We start from the raw sequence: 22,500 nt of genomic DNA, 5'->3' as shown, positions 1-22,500 counted from the left end.
TGAGTTTAAATGCTACCAATTTGCTCTGCGCTTTATACCTTTGCAAGACTTTCAAAGACTTGGAGGTGAAAAAAGATTCAGTTTTAAGAAAAAAAAATACCTTCAAAATAAAGTTGACTCCTACTGGCTGCACGGACCTATCTATGCTGTTTTCTTGGCAATAGTACTTAAGCAGCTTACCACTGGCTTTGCCCAGGATGTCTTTTGACTTCCCAGTCTAGCCTGTAAGTTCGGTGTTTCATCAGGGCTTCTCATCCAAGAAGTAACCAGACTCAATCAAGACCTGACAATGTATGACAGGTGGTTGCTACTGATATTCTGTATTAGGGGATTTAAACTATTTTTATTGTAAAATGTATTATTAAAATTTGTTGTTTCAATTATTCTTTTTTTTCTTCCATTTTAAAGAAAAGGTTACAAGTATTAAAAATAACATTTAAAAATGCTTGGTATGATCTTGAAAGTTTAAGAATCACAACTCTAGGACACATAGGGGGCATTTTTAAATATCAGGATATGTTACCTTTTGAAGATTGAAGGCTTCATTTATCCTTTAAGTAATGTAATGGGAGGCTCACTCCAAACAAGTTGAGAACTGAGGACTAAAGAATGGATGACTAGAAATTTAGTTCCATTAATAATTCACATCTTAGATCAGTTTCACCCTCTGATTTATTATATAACTAGATTCCCAGAAGCAGTGATTTCTTTGATTTGGGCTTAGCAAATTTTGAAAATCCAGTTACTGTGACATGTTTTATGGCTTAAAGTACTGTAAGAATTGAGCCAAATGTCGCCTATTCAATAAACCTAGTTTACAACATTGAACATTTTAAAACAATTTGTGGACCCAGTCTGTTATGTATGATAGTAAGTTTATTTTAACTTAGTGATTTTGTACATTGTGTATAAAACAGAATGTGACACTGTTCTTACAAAAATGTAATACATTTCATTGTACTTAAGTTTCTTACCTGTGCATGAAACAGCGATAGACTTCTAACGGTATGTAGAGGGATCAGTACTTTCACCAAAAACTGTTTATGTTCTGCTTTAAGAGGTAAAGCAAAGCCATTGATAATACTAGAAATAAGAAAAGAAGAAACATTTTATTTATTTCTTTGTTATATCACATATAACTTGCTTTTCCTCCAAACTTATTGAACTCCATCTTCATTTTATTCCCACCACCAAAACCCAGTGAGGTAGGTTGGGTGCGACTGGTCCAAACCCAGTCAGTGTCCATGGTGAAGAGTGGACTTGAACCTAGACCTCCCTAGAGGTATCATAGCAAGATATAAACTGTTCCAAGCAAAGCTGCCTTTTGCAATTGTTCAATGTTGATTTTGTCAATGCTGATCTTGGTCCAGTTGTTTGGGGATTGCACCCAAGGCACCTAATACTATTGATACTGATATTGCTTTCTTTTGCCATGGTCATTCTATTTCTATTTGCAGATCTTTGTATTTTGTGACTTTCTTCCATTCTTTCTCTTCTATTGCTGTCTCCTGGGGCTACCATGTCCAGTATTCAACATTTTTGTCATTCTTATTGACGATTGTTTAGTCTGGATACTGGACTGGTAGTTCCAGTAGTTATGTAACAGATGATGATGATGATGATTATCATCATCATCATCATCACTGATTATTCATATTTATATTCCACTTTTTCTTTGTGAACTCAAAAAGACTATACATGGAAGTTATAAGTAAAACTAATTTTATTAGCTTTTTAAAAGGCCCTGAAAACATCTTTTGATGATACTTCCTAGTTTGGTAATAAAACATCTGCAAGAAAACAACCAAACTCAGAGAGCACCAAGGACTCCATATATTTTTGTAAAGGCTTTGATTGATTTTAATTATTTTACTTCGTTTGTTTTAATTGCCATTTTAACTGTTATTAATGCATCGATGTTGTTTTGCATTTCTTGTAAAATACTAAGGGACTTTGGTACTAGGCAGTATACCAAGTTAAGTAAATCAAATTAGGTTAAACAAGCTTTGGTCATTTGTTTTCTTGTCTTTTGAATAAATGAATAAACGAGGATCGGGATATAATATAAATGTAATTGTGTGATCTGGCATCTAAATTTAGTTTTTATATTACTTTTAATGAAGCAAGCTTTTGCATATGTGTGTGTGTGTGTGCACGTGCGCACACTTTAAAATATAAACTCGGATGAAAAAGCAGCATATTTACATAATATTACTATATTTACATCTTACTTATAAGAAAGGGACTTCATTACCTTCCTAATATTTCCAGCAGTTCAGCCACACCATTAAAATGTTCAGTTTCATAAACAAACCTACAAAGCAAATTGCATTCATTAAATGTTCATATTTATTCAGTGATAAAATCATGTAACACCAAAAGAAGTCTCTTGTGCCCCTCTTCTCTTAAAACTTACCGTAAAAAAATATTATTAATCTGTTTTCTGATAAATGCTCTAAGACCAAGGAACTTGCCATAAATTCTGTGTAAGACTGTTTTTAAATAATCCCGTTCCCGAGGATCTTCACTGTCAAATAGCTCCAAAAGCTAATAAAATAAAGCAAAACACAACAGGTCACAGATGTTACTTGACTTTCAGCTTTTAATATTTCTGAAATACTTTATTCTATCCAAAACCTGCAGTTTTTTTTGTTTACTACGTTCCAAAAATCACATTGCATATCATTAGTTTTTATCTTTCTGCCTAATTCTTGCCATCTGTTTCTTTAGTAACAAGTGATAACAGAGGAGATCAATTCAGATTTCCTGCACGACTTAGGGTATATTCATATGAGGCAAGAAATGTTTCAATTAGTGGATTCTGGCAAACACTTGTATAAAATTCTTAGTCATGGCATTTACTATTTCTTGAAGCTTATATCCAGTAAACTTAATTATAATTCTCCAATATTCGTACAAAATATCCCCTGAACTGAATGAGCACAAGTAACTAACCATTACTATTCATCTTGATTAACAAAGGCTGGTATATTTATTAATAACATAAGATTAAATAAAATAGAACTCTGTACCTGTAATACAAATTTTTGATCTATATACTTTTTGGCAATGCTGGGCTGAAATTCTTGGCTTTCCAAAAACCGTATGAAAAATTCATATACAAGCTGCAAAAAATAATAACATAGGTTAGTCCTGACTAAATGCATGCTGTAATTCTACTACACATATATTATTGTTTTGTAATTTTTGCTAAGAGAAGGTAATTGTTCCCCACATAGTTTCTGTTGATGTCACTACTGTTCATTTAAAAATAAAAAATAAAGATAAATCCAGACAAAGAATGTCTTATTTCCATGTGTTCACATGAATCTTTGTGACTCAAATCTAGTGCTCATTAATTCTTCTTATTTAATTATCATCAGAAGAACTCATACTGAGAGCAGACACTTTCCACCTCTATACTTGTTCACTGAATTGTCACATTTCTCTGGAGTAATCAACAGCATATACTTTTTGCCCTCCAGACTTTTGAGATCACATAAAATAAAGTAATTACAACATGTAAGAGAGTTAATTAAACTGTTTAGATTCATGTAATAGTAATCAGAAAATGTTCAAGAGTATTCTACACTACAGCAAGAGAGATGTCTGATTAATCAGATTTAATCAGAAGTCTCTAGCATACTACAAAAACTTGGCTTCTTTCCACCTGAAGATCATTCATATCTATATTCTCTTTCTTTAAAGCCTGAAGAATAAAAAAATGAGACCAGACTATTTGAGGGTCCTGCCCTACCTGTTTAATTAGACCATTCCATTAGATCTGCCAGAGAAGGCATGCTCTGGGTGCCATCAGCTAAGGGCCAACATCTGATGGGTCCCAGGAAATGTGCATTCTCTGACCTGATGCCTATCTCATGGAACATTCCCCCCCCCCCAAAAAAAATTAGATGTTCTTTTGGTATTCTGGAAGGCTCTCAAGACCTGGTTATGTTATCAGGCCTGGCATTCCCAGGGACCCGGAGACATGTTTAGATGGCTCCAATGCTGACTATTTTTACTCTCTCTTTACTTAAGGTTTGTATCTCTGTTCTTATAATATTTACTGTAAATGTGGGGGTTTTTTGTATCTGTGATTTTTATATATGATTTTACTCATTTGTTGTGCACCATCCACTGTTGCCTTGGGCTTGTTTCAAACTTCCCACTGATACTCCCTCACCTTTGCAATAGCCTAAGCCTCCCTATTATAGTTTTGAGAGCTATGAAAGCATGACTCTTTGGGGTTATTTGAAGACTGTGCTTTCCAAATGACATAATGTAATAGTAAAATCACCTGTAAATGTGGCCATGATGCTTCAAGAGTGGGTTCATCTTCTTCTGGATCAAACTCATTGCTATCACTTGGAGGAAGTGTTCGGAATATATTGCAAGAAACCTTGAAATGGTAAAGAAGGAACATTCAAATTCCTACTACAAAAATCAGCCAATTATAAGAGATGAGCTGCAGCGATTAAAATAGAATACTTTTTGGATAATTTACAGATTATAAGAATTCTTCTACAAAAGATTCTGGAAAATTATTCTTAGATAATAACAATTTATATAGCACCATATGATTAAGAAGTGCATTAATGATTCTTGTCAGATTTTTTTACTCTTGTAATAAAAGCTGGTAACAGCTTCTGACAGCACTAAAGAGGCTACATTTTTATTACTACTCTAAAGTGATTAGCACTTTTAATATCAGCCTGAAGGAGCTACACTATTGAACAGAACAGGAGAATATTATCCTTGAATACTGTATCTTCCTAAAATCATGGAATGAATTCCATAGGAAAGGAGGAATCTATACCATATATTCTTAATCCAATAAAGGAGAATATTTGTAGCTCAGGGTTGAAATGAAAGGACCCCTAATTTTTAATCCAAGTCAAGTAAGAGTACAGATTCTTGCCAATTTATGTCCACAATTGAGACCAGAATTTCCATTGTTAATTAAGCAAGGCAGATGTTAAGTGACTCACACCTGATTTTACTACCTTTTAATCACAGATGTTCAGTGAATCAAAGCACTTGTTAAGGGAATCCCAAGGTCATTAAGCAAATCTGGCTTCCCCCATTGACTTTGCAGATCAGAAGCTGGTTGGGAAGGTTGTAAATAGCGATCACATGACCTGGGACACTCCAACTGTCATAAATACATGCTGATTGCCAAGTGCCCTATTTTGATCACTTGACCATGAGGATGCTGCAGACATTGTAAGCGTCTCTGTCTCTCTCTTTCTCTCTCTCTCCCCTCCCCTCCCCTCCTCCTATAACTAATGCTATGAGTTTGAAAACAACATATATTCATTTACATTTTAATATATTAAAGCTGAAGGCTGGATTTCCCCTTTCCTAGCTTTGGCTCTCTTGTTTCTAGCTTTTAATTGTATTATAAAAAGTACATATAGAGGTTTCAAATTTTAATGCCATTTTATTCTACGTGTATTTTATTTTGTTCTTCATTTTAGTGATATTTATTTTTCCCATGGTTTTACTGTGACTTAAATCAAGCATTCATTATATAGCGGGACAATTTTATGCACCCCCTCTAATAACAGCATAAAAGTAAATGTGCCCTCAATTTGCACTTGACTCTCGACTACAATCTTGCAATTTTGTTGTTACGTATCTGGTCTGTCACTGCCTTTTTCTAGGATATTTTTTCCAATTTACCAGTATTGCCAATGACATTGGAATTCCCTGTCTAGCTTATAGTATTAGCCACTTATTGAAGTACAGCATTAATATAGAATATTTAAAAGTTTATTATTAATTTAAAGTAACAAATAATATACACTTTTGTATATGTAAATAAAAGAAATATAGCTGCAGGATTTGATAGGCATTTCAGATTTTATCAAATACAATAAACAGCAACCATTTCCAATTAAAACATAGGTACCGAGAAACAGTGACTAAGAATAAATTGTTCTACATCTTCTCACCACAAGAGGGTGCATTCTAATATACTGCTAGTAAAAACAAGACTCTCACACAGCATGTTATTTGCAGAAGAAGCCTTATTTATTAGTTAATAAATACCATAATATATTTAATCTTTCTTTGGGACATATCTGTTAACAGAATCTAGGTTCTGTTTTCTATAAATTAAGACCCATCTCATAGGATCTATGTAGGCTATTCATATTATTTGACCAGGCATGCATAACAGAGCCAATCAAATTAGGCACACTGAAAGAAATGAAGGATTTCCTACAAAGACTGTTTCCAACAGTTTTATATACAAATATAACTTAATGCTGGCCCTTATCATAATAATCAAGACAACTCTAATTTGTAAAAACATAATTAAAAAATTAAGAAAACTATTGAAGCTGAGAAAAACGACCGTTATAAACCACTTGAAACAAACCAGAATATATTATCCTTTGTGTTATAGAAAGAATTCCACTTTCTACAGAAGAAGTCATATATCCAATCTGAATTGTATGTCCTTAAATTTCCCTCTCCACCTCCAAATAAAGAATGAACAATGGCATGCTTCTGAGCAGCAGAGATAACCTCTATTTTAAACTAACAGAAAGCAACTTTAGATATATAATGCAAGAAAAAAGGAAAAATAAATGGCTGGGGAAAATACTTTCTACTTTTCTACTTAATATTGCCAATCTCTGACAAAAAAGATAACAATTAAGATTTCTAAATATAATTTCAAATAAAGGGAGAAATATCTTAATTACGTGTTGCATGACCAATAATCAAAGCTTTTTGCTTATGAAAATAACATTTTAAACATTCTGTAAAAATTACATTCTTTAAACTGATATAGACCCTTATTCAAAATGAAATATTTATGGAGTTTTTTAGAGTAAATACATATCACTGGATGGTTTTCTTGCAATTCTTGAACTAGACTGTTATTTCCCTCATAGGAACGTTTGTCAATTGACACACCAGAAATCAAATGACAAGTATACTGTTTATAGGATTAATATTTATAAGATGCTAACATTAAAACTAACTGTCAAGCTTCAAAGAAACTTTATTCTGCTTCAGCCATGGTTGTTTCTTAGCTTGCCAACAGACCCGGAGTGGTGGGGGAGAGGGGATGATTGGAATGCTCTTCGCAGGTGTGAATGGTCCATCGTGGGAACCAAGATTATCGGAGAACCACTGGTTGGGAGCTGAAGATTTTTCTCATAACAAATGTCTGACAATTAAGGAATGTAACCGGCACTATCAGTGGGGAAGGAAGGGTCTATACTTTTAATTTATTGTTCTCGCACCAATTTAACTAGAGCTAGTTTCTTATTCATCAGTGCCAATGTGCTGTATTCAATAAAGTTTTGCATTAGAGATTTGAATGTCTCAACTATGTTCACTTCGTTGGGATCATCAGTCGGAACCTTGACACTACATTTTGACACGCAGATTGAATGGTTGATGGTTCAGATTTATGACGGTGATGGAAAAAGTTATTAGTTACTATAAAGCAAAATGGAGTCTGTGGTTGCAAGCATGCAAGTAGCCACCAAAAGTTTTCAACCTGAGCCCCAAGCCCACAAAAGGTCTTACCAAATCAGAATCCTTAAAAGAAGAGAAATTATTAACTGGGAAGAAACTATATTAATTGAATTGTTTTAACTAAACTGTTAACGAGTTTAGATTCAATTTATCCTGGTCCGACTTGCCATTTTTTAAAATATAGATATTCCTTGACTTACAACCATTTGTTTAACAGTTCAGAGTTACAACAGTGCTGGAAAAAGTAACTTATGACCTATTCTCGAAATTACGACTGTTACACCATCCCCCATAGTCATGCAATCGTAATTTGAGTGCTTGGCAACCAGCTTGTATTTACCATAGCTGCAGAGTTCTGCAGACATGTAATTACAATTTTTGACTTTCCCAACCAGCTTCTGAAAAGCGAAGTTTATGAGGGAAGCCAGATTTACTACCATGGTAATTCACTTAACAATCATAGTAAAAATGGTTGTAAAATTAGGCCAAGTCTCAATTGTGGTTGTAAGTGGAGAACTATCTGTACAGTGTTCAAAGACCAAATATACCCCATTGGTATAAAAATATGCTGACCCTCTACCAGAAAATTCCATAAAAGTCAAAGCATTCTTTATGTACAGACATTACATACAAAGTATAATCACTAAATTAAAATTTCAAGTATAATGCCTCCTGCATTATATGCAATCTCAAAGATTTCATACTGCTGAAACTGTAAGATAATAGCCAATTTTCATTAGTGTAATTTTCAGTCAATCTTGAAGTTCTGGTTTTAGGTTTTAAGGGTACTAATGTGTACACAAGTTTTACATTAAGCAAAAATCCCTGCATTCCCATCTGAAAATTAAAACCTAAAACCAGTAAAAGAGTTAACATTTGGAGCACCTTTCCAGTGACAATACACATTAACAAAAGATCTTGTGGGCCATGGGCAGATATTGTGGTTTCTGACCACAAAACTGCTACTCTGGTCTATATAATAAGCATTTAGCTATATAAATGGAACAGATGTATATAGATACAAGTATATTCTTGTTGAAACAAGTATTTATTGGGTGTGACGTCTTTTACTATTTGCTTATCCTTTAGATCTTTTTCCCTATTCAGATAAATCATATTAACAAGAAGAGAAGTCTAATGCTGTAACAAGAAAACATTTATTTATTTATTAGCAATTATGTGATAAAAATCAGGTAAGAAGAATATTTCTTTATTTCAACAAGTCGAACATAATATCACCAAAACAGTATCAAAATATGGCCAAAGAAACTAAGCTAATATCTTGATTGTCCACATTCTTGTAGATAATACCTGTACCTGCCAGATTCACTTTCCCATCATTTTAATGTACTTTATATTTTTATTTAAAAAAAAATAAAGATATTCAACTTCATCTTATTTCAAGTATTTCTGGATTAGACATATTTTTTTTATAGAATTCTATTTTAAAATTCTTCCTTTCTATGAAAAACACAAAGATCTTATAGTATATGCTCAAAATATATACAGAGTACTTGTTAAAAATCTGCTACATGGAACATAACTTTTTTGGGGGGGAATCATGTAACGGAGATGGGACTCTGAGTTACGCAGACACTTTTGTTCTTCTAATGTAAGTTTTCTGAAGAACATCTGCAGTTATAGAGGTGACTTAGCAGTTTCCAATAACAGCACTATATTGCTACTGGCCAGGCACCAAAACAACTATTCATCATTATAATCAGGAAAGATATAACAACTAATATGTGCCAGTCCATATAGAAAATAACCTGTGCTGTTATTTTTCCAGGTAATCCTTTTCTTGTAGAGAACAGGTGGATTGCATTCCACAAAATAATTCTCCAGATATGTTTTAAAGTTAATCCCACATACAGTTCACTAAAGACAAACTCCACAAATTACTATTATATGCATATTTCTGGGCTAGAGATGTCATTTTTCAGAAAAATGAATGGCTTTTGCACCAGCTAAAACTGGTGTAAGGCACTTGTTAGTAGGCTTTTAAGTATCCAGAAATGATTTCAGACCTCAAACTGTTACCTACAGTACTGTACAGCAATCAAGATTATTTTTGGTTACCCTGGGAACAGTCTAATGGAATCCCACTATTTTGCAAATTAAAATAATAATACAAGATGCAATTCAAACAACACTTTAAAAACACTGATTTATAATTATAACTGCTGGCACAAAAAATTTCTTTACCTCTCAGACGAACATTATTTTTTTCTAAAATATCAAAATACTATGCAGTGTTTAAATAAAGCATAACATTTTTCTGAACTATAGCAAATTAACATAAAAGTCTTGGATATAAATAAGCTAAGAATAAAAGATGCCTTTATATTCCCCCACTTCTTCTACTAGGCATATTATTTACCTGAAATTAAGAATAACTGCAATTTAAATACTAAAGTGAAAAATGCCTTTCCTATGTTGCATTTGAAAAGACTAATGTGGAATACTAACACAGAGATGTAATATCTTTATTAAACCTGCTTAGCAAATAATAGTATCAATAAAGCATTTATGATTTTCTAAAAAAAAACTTACCATTCTAACTACTTCAGGGTAGGTCTGCTCAGTCAAACACCCTCTGCTTATTGTAATGTAATCCACAAGTTCATTAAGAGTTGAACGTTTGTATTCTTTCATTTTAAGATCTGAAAGTGTGTCCATGAAGTCAAAAATTACACAGCACTGCTGAAGTTTCTTTAGAAACAATTCAGGTTGATCTGAAGATGGAACGTCTGCAGGATGAAAAAAAAGAATTTTAAAACTATTGCATAAAACAAATTGTGATTTAGAAGACAGTAGCAGAATTAATAACATATTTTTGGCAAAATAAGGACAATTGGTGATTTTTGATACTTAACTTTTTGGGCTGAGAAGTATTTATTTAGCCATTAATTTGTAATACTTGTATTATTTCAGTAATATAGCTATGGCGGCTTAAATAGCCTAAGTCCTGGAAAAGACAATAACATTCTAAATTCCCACCTAACAGAAGTGGAATATGCTGAACCATCCATATACTTAAAAGAGAAAACAACTGAAGAACAGTTTTATAATATTACTAAAGATATAATAGCAAAAGAAAGGGAAAGTATTACATAAACTTTCACATCCCTCGGTTTTGCTACTTGTAATAATTTTAAGACAGAATATAAAAGATTTTATGCATATAATTGTGGCATGTAATAACTTCTTCTATAACATTTAGTAGTTTTTACATTACTTGTGAAAAAAGTAAAGAAAAAAGAGAAACACGTTATATTAATTTTTTATTTATTGCTTTAATAGAACAAAACAAAAATCCCCAAATGTAACATATGAGAAAAAGAACTCACGAAAAATGTAAGTTCACACATTTTGCCAAGCGAGCTTTTGGTATCTGGTACACTGGCGTATTTCCAAACTTTTTAAAAACCAAAGAGCAATAGATTTGGTGAATAGCAGCAATTCTCCATTCCAAACTTCTTGTTAATTATTAAATATGTTCTTTAATAAAATTATTTAACTGTTAACAAAACTGATTTGCTAGCTTAGTTTTAAGAAAACTTTATATATCATAGGAATGTCTGAAGATGCAATACATCTGCTACAAAATGAGAACACAGCAAGGATTTATTTGAATATGTTGATGAAGATTCTTAGTCATCCAGGTAGTTTTCTGGATATACTGGCATTCAATGGGTTTAGGCAGGCTATATTCTTCTTGTGACTCTCAAAGTTTTTGAAGTATCATTAAAAATGAAACAAATTTGTGTGAAATTCCAAATTCCTTTCTCAATTTCATCCAAATATATCTAACAGCCTTCAGCCCTGGAAATACAATAGATTTTTGCCTATAATTTGTTAGAGAGTAACCATCCCAGTTGGGAGGAGGGCTCCAGCAGGGAATTAGCCCGGACTTATTATGGCAACACAAGAGGGTAAGTTCTGACACTCCCCCCCCCCCATGCCTCTGAGCCTTATCTTGTCTTTCCCTGGAGAAAGCTGCCAGTCTGAGGAGATTCCTGTAAATTAGGCATAAAACAATAAAGTAGCTAGATTGAATTCAACAGTACAGGTGTAGGTTTGGTTGTTCATGCCTAACAAATTTAGAAACAAAAGGTTGTAAGATTCCAAAAGGGTAAAAATAATTCATAATTGGAAAATATCATTTATATTCCAATGAAAAACAAAAGTCAATAAATACAGGTGGTCCTCGACTTACAAGCATAATTGGGACTGGAATTTTGGTTGCTAAGTGATGCACCAATTAAAAGTCACCACGTAATTGGACCTGATTTTATGACCATTTTTATCACAGTCATTGAGCAAATCATTAGTTAAGTGAATCATAAGGTCATTAAGACAAGTGGGCTTCCCCAATTGACTTTGCTTTCCAGAAGTGGGCCAGAAAGCTCACAAATCACAATCACATGACCTGAAGATGCTATAACCATCACAAATACATCCCAGTTGCCAAGCACTCAATTTGTAATCACGCGACCATGTAGTTGGTGCAATAATCATAAACTTCAAGAACAAGTTGCAAGTCACTTTTTCTAGGCTGTTGTACTTTTCAGCCATCTTTAAATGAATGGCCGTAAGTTGAGGACTATCTATATGCCCAACATATAACTAAAAATCAAGAAAATTAAAAACTCAGGCAACTTCAGTTTTGAGAAAAACAAAACCTTGGGTGCCAAGTATTCCATATAAAAGTAATAATTAGTCATTTGTCTAAAATATATGCAAAATTACCATAAATATCCCTCTTTAAATATGTACCAATCAAGAGATTATATTCAGTAGCGCCTGCATTTCCCGCGTCGCATGAGAAAAGCACATCTTCCTTCCCCTGTCCTGACCACTTTCTACAGGGGGACGATCAAAAGCATCCTGTCATACAGTATCACAATCTGGTTTGGAAGCATCACTGCTTCAGACAGGAAGGCGGTGCAGAGAGTGGTGAGAATGGCCAAAAAGATCATTGGCAGTTCCCTCCCTCCCATCCAGGACATAGCACAGAAGCATTGCTTGAGCAGGGTCCATAAGATTATCTGGGACACTACACATCCTCTTCACGACCTGTTTTCCTTGTTACCTTCTGGGAGGAGGCTTTGTGTTATCCGTAGCAGAATATCCAGATTCAGCCATAGTTTCATTCCATTCAGCATTAACCTTGTGAACTCTCAAGCTTCCTCCTTCTGTTATATATTCAAGATAGACAGTATTTAATATTTATTTGCTACGTATATGTAGGGGTGTGGGTCTATACATATGTTGTTCATAGTATGTTTAGGTGTGTGTCATGTATGTGTTTCACTTTGAGAGCGGGCAACTAAATTTCATTTTTAATGTGTGCCATTGTGCCCACAGTAAAAAAAATGACAATAAAGGTTATTTTATCTTATGTTAACAGCTTTTTTTCTCATAACCTCCAGGCTATCCTTTGTTTTAGGTTCTTTTATTAAGCATTACAGTTATACAGATAAAAACTAATACAAATTACAGAAGATAAAGGAATAAAAAGAAAAAATAGTGTGCAGAAAAAATAAAAATAGCAAAGAAAAAGAAAAGTATACTTTGTCTCAACATGTATAGACAATTTTAATAACTTTTAAAATTGTTTAACAACAATTTTATCACCTTCTCTTAAAATAAAGCAGTTTCTTCATCCCATATCTCATCACTTATCTATAAACAAATCTTTAAAACTCTGTCATTCAGTCCTGGTCAGCAAAAGTCCAGGAAAGGTTATCAGAAATAACAACATCTACTTTCACCTTGATCAAACAAGCCAACTTCACATTCTTCTCCTTTACTTTTCAAAACCTCAGTCTTTAATCCCTTCAAATAATGCCCTAGAACTTGATTCTATTTTTTTTTTGTCTCTTCTCACCAGTTTTCAAAACTTCAACAGGTCTCCTTTGTAAATCCAATCAAGTCACTCTTCTTGTTTGTTATCTGTATGTCCCTTTTAATTATTAAGACGTCAGCTAGTTTCATTTGTATATCCAGTACATCATCTTTTTTCAGATCATTCTTGTAGCCTTTCATTTTAAAATCCACATTAAAATCCACATTAAAATCAGCCTTGTCCAGTAGAACTCGTTCCTCATCCATATTATTTACACACAGTCTATTTTGGCAAAGATTATAAAAATTAATTTCTGAGTCCATTGTTCACAAATATTCAATACATCCAATATTAAACTATTTTACTCCAATCTGTGTTAACTAGTCAAATTTAAATCTTCCTCTTTAATTGCCTTAATAGATTTTAAAATGGCACGCAAAATTTGGTTGTAAATGCATGCATTGGTCAGAAAATGATCTATTTAAAAAATTACCATCATATTTGTGAACAGTCACTAAACGATTGGCTGTAATTGTTTACACTGAATACTGCTAGATTGCCTAATATGACAAATAAAATGTCTAAAGTAAGATAGCAAACATCACTGACAGATTCCATGTTACATACTGGTTGGACGGAAAGGAATAATTCCAGCTGTAATAACTTAAGAAGAAAAGACAAACAACTCTGGTTGCTGCGACTAAATGCCAAGTCACACTGTGGCGAAGCCTCCCTTATCCATTTGATCATAACATGTATTGCCCAGACAGAAAGGGGAGGATGCCTTTTCTGAAATTTGCCTAGCCAAGTTTCAAGTGTGTCAGCTGAGATTATAGGACAGGGATGGGGAATCTGACGATTTTTATCAGAGAATCTCTTACAAATTTCAGATTTCCAATTGTGAGATGCTGTTCATCAAGCTGGATTTTAGGGATCAATTGGGATTGCTGTTCTACTAACTTCCCTGCTGCATAGCAATATCCCTGCCTGAACTCATTGAGTTCATTTTTGCATTGGTGATAAGAGTTCCTAAGACTTATGGTTCTGGAAGACTTTAATCTGCTTTTCCTAAGAATGGGGTCTGAGGCAGCTCTGGAGTTCATGGCTCCCATGTGAGCCATAAGCCTATGCCAAGTCATTCACAGCCTGACTCAGGACAAAGGTTACACTCCAGATTTGGTCTTCCTGTTGGACCAGCAGCAATGTGATTTGTCAGTATGGGCTGAAGTATCATTAGCATGATGATGACTCAGTTCTGTATCTCTACTCCAGGCCAACCAGGTGATGCTGACAAGATCTTTTCCCAGTATTAGAAAATTGGGGATGCATGATGGAGAAGAACAGGCTTCAACTCAATCGTAGTGAAACCTAGTGGCTATAGGCTTGAGGGCCTCTGAATTATGAGCTCAGAAGTGTTATATAATTTGAGTCCTCCTAGTTTCCCAGTTCCTGCTGGAGGAGGTGAGAGCTATGGCCATTCCATTTTGGATAGTACCTGTTCCTGAATTAGAAGGACCTGCCAATAGTCACTCACACTTTGGTCTCCTATTTGGACAACTGCAACTTACTCTACATGAGGCTGCTCCAGAAAGCCATTCAGAAACTGCAATTGGTCCAGAAATCAGCAACTTGGATAATTAGAGACACATCACACTACACCCATGTAGTACTGTCCTGGGTCCCAACAGGCTTCGGAGTGCAGTTCAAGATATTATCATTTGCAAAGTCTTACAATACACAATTTGATTATGTTATTTGTGGGACCATCTGCCTCTGGTTATTTCTGCCTCTCACAAGATCAGCATGCTCCAGTGCCCTCCCTGAGCAAAAGTCAACTAATGGGAATTAGGAATCATGTTTTAATGTTGCAGCATTTGCTTTTTGCAATGATTCCCATCAATTTCCCCCCACACACACACACACAAACACAAACAAAAAAATTTGGGGGTCCCAGATCACAATAGACTTTAGTAATATTTTTTAAAAAATTGGCTTTGAGACTGAATCATAGATGAGCCCATCTATGTTGTTCGCAGGTGCCTAAGCAAACAATTCAGGCAGAATGGGCACCCACAAGTATTTGTTACACGATGTCTACACAACAGAGCAGGGAGAGAAAGGAAGAAACAAGGTACAAGACCAACCACATGACCCATCCTGCCATACATACATCAAAAACATTTCAGAAGCAGTAGAATGCAGCTTCCGAGATCTGCAAGTGAGCACTGCACACCACCCAGAGGCTACTATACAAGGAAAAATTATGCATTGTAAAGATTGCTTGGAGGTGGGAGATGCTTCCAATGTAATCTACCGGATTACCCCTGTGAGTATGTAGGATAGATGGGGAGTAAGCTAATCGCCAGATTGCAAGAACACTATCAAGCCTTCAGACAAGGAGATGCAAACTCATTGTAGCCTCACGCTGCAACAAACGAAGACATATATTCAGTTATGCAGCTACTAAGGTTGTTGGATGAGCAGATACAAAAACAGCAAGGGAAATGATGGAAGCCTGGGAAATAGACCCCCATCAGTCAACAAGAGTACTGATTTACTACCAGCTTATCAAGTAGTTAGGAGGCAGGGGCTTGACAGCACAAGGAAACAACAGTGAACAACTTAATAGCTGGTCATCAATACCCCAATCTACAACTAAAAAGCCACACACAATCAGGCACCATATAAATAACACAGAGAGAATAGTCCAAAGCACTCTCTCTGCTACAGAGAAATTCCCTGAGGATGGGCTCCAGAATGAGTCTGAATGTCAGAGGTCCTTGCCATACCCCTGACTCCAACAAGAAACAAGCTGTTGGGTTCACAGGTGGTTGGTTTATTTACGGAATGCTCTGGCATGCAGTAGTCGAACAAACAGCAAATAAGTCAGCGCTAGGAGCAACCGCCTCCCAGCGCTCTAAATAGGTGCCTCCCGGCCGGCCCCACCTAGCCAGCATCCAGCAAGGAAGCAAGACAGGATTTCATCCCCGCCATTGCCCCCCACCAATCAGTTGCTCGATGGGACGGCCTCACAGCTGCATTCCGCAAGGTCCCCCTTCCAGCATACAGGTACGAGGAGGGAAGGGGCGTTGTCTTACCTGAATGCCTTTTCTCAGCATGAAGATGGAGAATCCACTAATGGGTTGACTCTGTCTTCCTGCCCAATTAGACTAAGTCAGTCAAACTTGCACGCCCGTCCTGGACAAGGACATTCCCCGGTCTCAACGAGGGCGAAGCTATTGACGACAGTCCAACATGTTGGCTCCCAGACCCTGACACTGAACCTGTTGGACCCTAAGGGGTGGGTGTGGGTTCTCTATCTTCATGCTGAGAAAAGGCGTTCAGGTAAGACAACACCCCTTCTCCAGCATGAGAGATGGAGAATCCACGAATGGGACATACCAAAGCCACACGGTCCCTATGGGAGAGAATCAGTCTGGGCCAGTGTCCCGCCCTTTGGCACTACTTGCTGTAGCACTCTCCGGCAAAAGGTGGTGTCTTCAGTGGCAAACTTGTCCAGTTTATAATGCCTCACAAAGGGGGAAGGCGACGACCATGTCGCCGCCCTACAAATATCCTCGATGGACGCCTGTGTTACCCATGCTGCTGAGGTCGCAGCACTGCAAGTGGAATGAGCAGTAACATGACTTGGAACTGATAGGGAATGCGACTGATATGCCCCTGCAATGCAAGCCCTGATCCACCTGCCTATGGTAGAGGCAGAAACCTTTTGCCCGATAGAAGAAGGGCAAAGAGGGCTTCTGACTTGCGAAAGGCTGCCGTCCGCTTGATGTAACAGCATAATGCCCTGCGGACGTCCAGTGCGTGCCATTGACGTTCCAAGTCATGATACGGATTAGGGCAAAATTCTGGCAGTACAATTTCCTGCGTCCTGTGAAACAAGGTATTGACCTTGGGAATAAAGGCAGGATCCAAGCGAAGGACGACTCAGTCCTGATGAAAGATGCATAGGTCATCTCTGATAGAGAGAGCTGCCAGTTCAGAAATCCGCCTAGCTGACGTAACAGCTATCAGGAAGGCGACCTTGAGAGACAAGGATCGCAGGGTACAGGTTCTGATAGGCTTGAATGGCAGTGTAGTGAGGGCTTGTAAGACCGGCAGCAACTCACAAGAGGGATACCTATGAACCACGGGCAGTTTTGTTTTGGTGGTCCCTTGATAAAGGTGCATACCATGGAATGCTGAGCCAATGGCTCCGAATTATCACAGATAAGCACTGTGGATACAGCCGCCACCTGTCTGTGGATGGTATTGGGTGCCAAGCCCTTGTTGAGGCCTTCCAATAAATAATCCAAGATAATTGGAATAGTCACATTCGAGATAGCCAGGTGGAATTTTTCACACCAATGGCAGAAATTCCTCCATGTGGAGTCATAAATGCGATTCGTCGCTGGCCTTCGGGAGGCCTGAATCATAGAAATTACTCCCGACGAGTAGGATATCCTGTGTCAGGATCCGGCGTTCAAGTGCCAGGCGGTTAACTGAAGCCACTGGGGTTCTGGATGCTGCAGAGCTCCCTGGCTGAGTGCGATGCAACCTGCAGGGATCCTGGAAAGGTTCATGAGGTTGGCAAACCACAGCCGTCTTGGCCAGTGTGGAGCAATGAATATCACTTCCACCTGCTCCTGCAGTATCTTTCGGATAGCTGCCAGAATCAGAGGGAGAGGAACGCATAAAGCAGGGCCCCTGGCCATGGACTGCAGAGGGCATCCACTCTCTCCACCCCCGAAGAGGGAAACCGGGAGAAAAATCTCGGGAGGTGGGAGTTCGCCGGAGAAGTGAACAAATCCAGAACCAGTTGACCGAACCTCTCCGATATCTGTGTGAAGAGATCTGGGTGCAGGCGCCATTCGGAATAATCCAGTGTCGACCTGCTCAAGAAGTCCGCCTGTCGATTTGCCTCTCCCAAGATGTGCTCGGCTCTGAGGGAGGAGAGGTTGGTCTCTGCCCAGGATCCCAGCAACTGGGCCTCGGCCATAAGGGACCTGGAAAGGGTACCCCCTTGCCAGTTCACGTGGGTGTTCGCCACCATATATCCGTAAGGACCAGCACGTGTTGCCTCACAATCCTGTTGCAGAAGTGGCGGAGAGCCAGGTGTATGGCTCTGAGCTTCAACCAGTTGATGTTGTGCGTCAGGTCTAACCGGGACCACCGGCCCTGAGCCAACTGTGACTGAAGGTGCGCTCCCTAGCCGAACAGACTGGTGGCAGTAGTCAGAGTGAGCCGAACGGGTTCCTTGAATAATGACCCTCTGGCTACAGCTGGGGAGGACCACCACTGAAGGGATTTTAGGGTCTGAGGAGGAACCCTTACCCTTTTGGTTGGAGGAGCTGGTGCCCAATCTCTGAAATGGGAGCAAGAACCATTGAAGGTTTCTGGAGTGTAGTCTGGCCCAAGGCACTATTGCTATGCATGAAATCATCTTTCCCAACAATTGGGAGAGCATAGCCAGTGTCACTACACACTCCCTGCGGACCCTGAGGATCAGAGCTCGGATGCTGTCCTGACGTTCCCGAGACAGACCTGGCAACGGTCGGTGTCTATCACTGCGCCCAGGTGCAGTAGGCGGGTGGAGAGAAGCGTCTGGCTCTTTTGAAAGTTCATCGAGAACCCGTGGTCTTGAAGGGTCTTGATCGACAAGGCCAGGTCCAACTGGGCGGCCAGAATAGAGGGCGACTGGATGAGAATGTCATCCAGATAGCACTGAACACATACCGGCACCAGCCTTAAATGCGTGGCAAGCACCGCATTGACTTTGGTAAACACTCTTGGAGCCGACGAAAGGCTGAACGGCAGGGCTCTGTATTGGTAATGATGGTTCATGTTACAGAACCTGAGGAACTGCCGATGATCGGGAAGGATGGGGATATGGAGGTATGCTTCCGTGAGGTCTATGGACGTCAGGAAGTCTCCCTTTCTTACGCTGGCCAGGATGGACTGGAGCATTTGCATTTTGAATTTTTTGTATGCAATATGGGACTTCAGACCTTTCAGGTCGAGTATCACCCTCCATCCACCCGAGGCCTTGGGAGCCACAAAGAGAATGGAATAGAATCCTCGTCCCAGTTGACCAGCCGGAACTGGTTCTATGGCTCTTATCTCCAAGAGATGTCGAATGGCCTCATGCATGAGGTCCTTCTTGACCAGATTTTTTAACAGCGGGCAAGAAATGAAGAGCCCTGGCGGGTTGGACACATATTTCAGGGACAGACCGTACCTGATTTATTTATTTATAAAATTTATATGCCGCCCAATCCTTAGGGACTCAGGGCGGCGTACAAAATTAAAACAATAAATATAACAATAAAAATAAATACATTCATACAACATGTCCCAATCGTGTCCCAGCCCCCCCCCCGGGGACATCAACCCCAGGCCTGCCGGAACAGGAAAGTTTTAATGGCTTTCTTGAAGGCCGGCAAGGTGGGAGTAGTTCGAATCTCGAGGGCACGTCGGAGCCACCACAGAAAAGGCCCTTCCCCGAGGGCCCGCCAGCCGACATTGTCTGGCTGATGGGACCTGAAGGAGGCCCAATCTGTGGGACCTCACCGGTCTCTGGGAACTATACGGCAGTATGCAGTCCTGTAAGTAACCTGGTCCTAAGCCATGAAGGGCTTTAAAGGTGATAACCAACACCTTGAATTGCGTCCAGAGACCCACAGGAAGCCAGTGCAGCTCACGGAGGATAGGTGACACATGGGTGTACCTTGGTGCACCCACAATCGCTCTCACGGCTGCATTCTGAACCAACTGCAGCCTCCGAACGCTCTTCAAGGGTAGCCCCTTGTAGAGCGCATTACAGTAATCCAGTCTTGAGGTGACAAGGGCATGAGTAACCGTGAGTAGAGCCTCCCGGTCCAAATAAGGCCGCAACTGGTGCACCAGGCGAACCTGGGCAAAGGTCCCCCTGGCCACAGCCGATAGATGTTGTTCCAAATTTAGCTGTGAGTCCAGGAGGACACCCAAGTTGCGTGCCTGCACTGAGGGCCCCCCCAGGACCAATGATGGACCATCAGGATGACCCTTGGGGGGCAAGACCCAGAGCCACTAGGTCTTGTCAGGGTTGAGTCTAAGCCTGTTCACCCCCATCCAGACCCTCACATCTTCCAGCCACCGGCACATCACGTCGACTACTTCACTGAAAGGACACGGGGTGGAGATATACAATTGGGTATCATCCGCATACTGATGATACCTCACTGATGGTGTTGAGGACCCAGGAATCTGTGGTGGTGGCTTCCTACTGGTGGGCAAAAAGAGCCAGTCTGCCACCTGTCAAAACTGCTAACATCGGATGTTCTTGCTTGCCATATATGAAGAAGCAAACCTGTTTTATTTAGCCTGTGTAGCGCTTCTAGAGTTAAAGCAGATAATACTAGCCTAGTGAATGGGAAAATATGCTAGCTAACCATAACAATATCTGAGCACAGTATTACCAAGGTCAGCTGTAATGGGAGGGGCAGTTCACACTTCACATTAATTGGAGAATGTGATTGATGACTGTAAAATGAAGGAATGAGTTATGCTTTGTCACAGGTGATTGGGGGAGGGAGGATTCAGTTTTTGGCTTACCTTTGTATGTGCCGATGCTATGCAGAAATAAAAGGATTCTTTAAGGTAAATAAGCCTCAAAGTTCTTTGAAACGCTGCTTCTTTTCAGAACCATGACACCACCTATGGGAGGAGCCTCCCAGGAGTCACTTGGATCTTCTGATGGGGCGACCTCCTGTGCCCCGAAAGGGCCGTTTGCCCTGGTACTGCTGCCTGGGCCTGTCCCAGGTGCCCAATCTCTCAGATGGGCAGTTCTGCCTGGCAGTGAAAGAATGGGAGGGCTGCGCAGGACCTGAGCCTGTGGGCATACGGATTGGAACATCTGCCCACCCTTCTGCTGAAGTAAGCCATTACCTTCCTCTTATCCTTATTGTCAACCAAATAAGGTGCCAGGGCCTCGCCAAACAGCTGGCCACTGCCAAACGCCACTTAGATTTGGCGTCAGCTTGCCAAAGTTTGAGCCACAATAGCCGTTGTGTGGTGACGTTGGAGGGTAGGGCTCTATGGCAGTGTGTAATGACGAATCAGCCATATACTCCAAGGCTGCAACCAATATACTCGGGTCTTAGTGCGTGCGTACCTCCTCCGGAGGAACTCTAGCCTGGAGCTGGCGAAACCAGAGGAGAGAGATTCTGGCGAAGAAGGATGTGCAAGTAGCTGCTCTTACCGCCCATGCCGCCACTTGGTGTGTCCTGCGAAACATCAATTCCGACCTCCTGTCCTCAGCCTTCAAAATTTCGGCCATATTCGCTGACACCGTAGATGAGGAAAACAGAGGGGTCAAGGATTCATCCACCACTGGCACCTCAAGAGCGTCAACCAAAGCTGGTGCTGCGCTAAACAGCTTTCTGTCCGTTCCCCCCAGGGAGGGAAAGATGCCAGGCATAGCCCATTGCCTCCGAACAGTGTTCAAGAATAAAGGGGGACAGGGAACATGGTGCTGAGTCACAACAGGCTCAGAAAATACCACATTTGGATCCAAGCTGGTTGAAGGACTTGTTTGAGGAATTTGGTCAGGACCTATGTTGGCCGCACAGCGCAAGTTGATGCTTGGGCGACCCCCACTTGTTCAAGGCCTGTAATTACTGACAATCAGGAGAGGTGTCTGTTGGCCTTAAGGCTGGCAATCCAGCTAGTGAGGAGATAGACTGATTGTCAGTCTGTTATCCTGCCGACTGAAACTGTGGGCGGCCCGAATTTGTTCCAATTGTCCTAAGATAGGGCAGATTCAGCTGTCTGGCCGCTGGTGTTTCTCCCCTGTCCTCCCTCCATCTGGAGGGATCTGCCCCTAACTGCTGAAGCAGTTCAAAATGGCGGCCGCGGTTGTCGCTGCCTCCGCAAGGCCAAATGCAGGGGAAAACTGGACAGATCGACCTGTGTTTCAGCTGAAATGGTTGTCCGCCGATTGCCAGCTGATGCAGATGAACTAAAAAACCAAATACAAGGTGAAATAGTCAGGCGACAGCCACGAAGCGGTTCGCCACGCAGCGTCCAAAATGGCGGCCGTGACGATCGGCTGAACTAATTATGAGGCGAAGACTTCCGCAATGAATGAAATGCCTTGGGGAAGTCCTAAGCCTCCA

General features: G+C 39.6%; 1 protein-coding gene across 3 annotated transcripts in view; it reads right to left on the bottom strand.

Annotated features, from left to right (window-relative positions):
- Positions 1-22,500, bottom strand: part of PPP2R5E (protein phosphatase 2 regulatory subunit B'epsilon) — a 100,944-nt gene that overhangs the window by 12,637 nt on the left and 65,807 nt on the right. For all 3 annotated transcript variants that reach the window (XM_039319448.1, XM_039319447.1, XM_039319449.1), the window contains exons 3-8: positions 10,048-10,244; positions 4,298-4,399; positions 3,033-3,125; positions 2,417-2,547; positions 2,255-2,314; positions 975-1,083 (exon numbers count right to left, since the gene is read on the bottom strand). In XM_039319448.1, the coding sequence (XP_039175382.1) occupies positions 975-1,083; positions 2,255-2,314; positions 2,417-2,547; positions 3,033-3,125; positions 4,298-4,399; positions 10,048-10,244 (692 nt within the window). The remainder of the gene's footprint in view (positions 1-974; positions 1,084-2,254; positions 2,315-2,416; positions 2,548-3,032; positions 3,126-4,297; positions 4,400-10,047; positions 10,245-22,500) is intronic.

This window comes from Crotalus tigris, unplaced genomic scaffold (genome assembly GCF_016545835.1).
Source record: "Crotalus tigris isolate CLP2741 ecotype Arizona unplaced genomic scaffold, ASM1654583v1 scf7180000023598.3388751, whole genome shotgun sequence".
Taxonomy (NCBI): Eukaryota; Metazoa; Chordata; class Lepidosauria; order Squamata; family Viperidae; genus Crotalus; species Crotalus tigris.
The sequence above is the reverse complement of the archived record's forward strand: the minus strand, read 5'-3'. Positions and strand labels throughout refer to the sequence as shown.